We start from the raw sequence: 678 nt of genomic DNA, 5'->3' as shown, positions 1-678 counted from the left end.
ACCCAAAACCTCCAACAACGAATTATAAACACTCACCAGTGGAACAAAAATGCAAATGCCCCTCTTGTTCAGCGAAAACCCTCTGCAAAAGCCCTGGCCATGCACACTCCCCCGAGAAACCCTCCTTCCACCCCCTCGGTACCAACCTACCTTAGCCCCAGTCCTATGTACAGTCCGGGCAGTCCAGCTCAAGTCCTGCCACCGCAGCCATCGTCCAGGGAAAGGTTACTGCGTAGGCATCCTCATCCCTCTTTCGATAGGGTGATATGGTCCATAAAGCTGCTGCTCTCAGACTGGAACAAGGGGGGCCATGCCCTGATGCCTATGCACCCAGTAGTGTACTGCCCGGCAAACGCAAGCAAGTCCATTTGGAATAAGGTGCCACCGCCCGGCGTGCGCCCAGGATGACAATGGAGCGGGGCCCATCAAGGTCAGTCGAACTGTCGAAGCAGAAGAGAGAGCCAAGACCAGAAAAGCCAGACAGACATGCATGACGTTGCGGCAAGGCGTGCAGACCGCAGCGCAGCGCAGGGCGACAGACGGGACCAGGGCACCATCCGTTGGCTTGCCGTCCCCTACCCTCACGAAGCATACTCCGTACTTCCTACATATGCCTCCTCCTTCTTTCATGGTCCTAGGCGCAGGCGTAGGAGCAAGCGCGTGCGGCGTGCGGCGTGA

The 678-nt window shown here is 57.7% G+C and overlaps 1 protein-coding gene across 1 annotated transcript; it reads left to right on the top strand.

The window, feature by feature from the left end:
• Positions 1 to 486: 486 nt before the first annotated feature.
• Positions 487 to 678, top strand: CABS01_16128 (uncharacterized protein; the record flags this gene model as incomplete). Its single annotated transcript, XM_060549460.1, has 1 exon — positions 487 to 678. The coding sequence occupies one exon, from the start codon at positions 487 to 489 to the stop codon at positions 676 to 678; it is 192 nt and encodes a 63-aa protein (XP_060390182.1).

Source organism: Colletotrichum abscissum (assembly GCF_030869225.1).
Source record: "Colletotrichum abscissum strain IMI 504890 chromosome Unknown Scaffold_82.1, whole genome shotgun sequence".
In the NCBI taxonomy this organism is placed as follows: Eukaryota; Fungi; Ascomycota; class Sordariomycetes; order Glomerellales; family Glomerellaceae; genus Colletotrichum; species Colletotrichum abscissum.
Note: the sequence above shows the minus strand (reverse complement) of the source record. Positions and strands in the feature narration are given on the sequence as shown.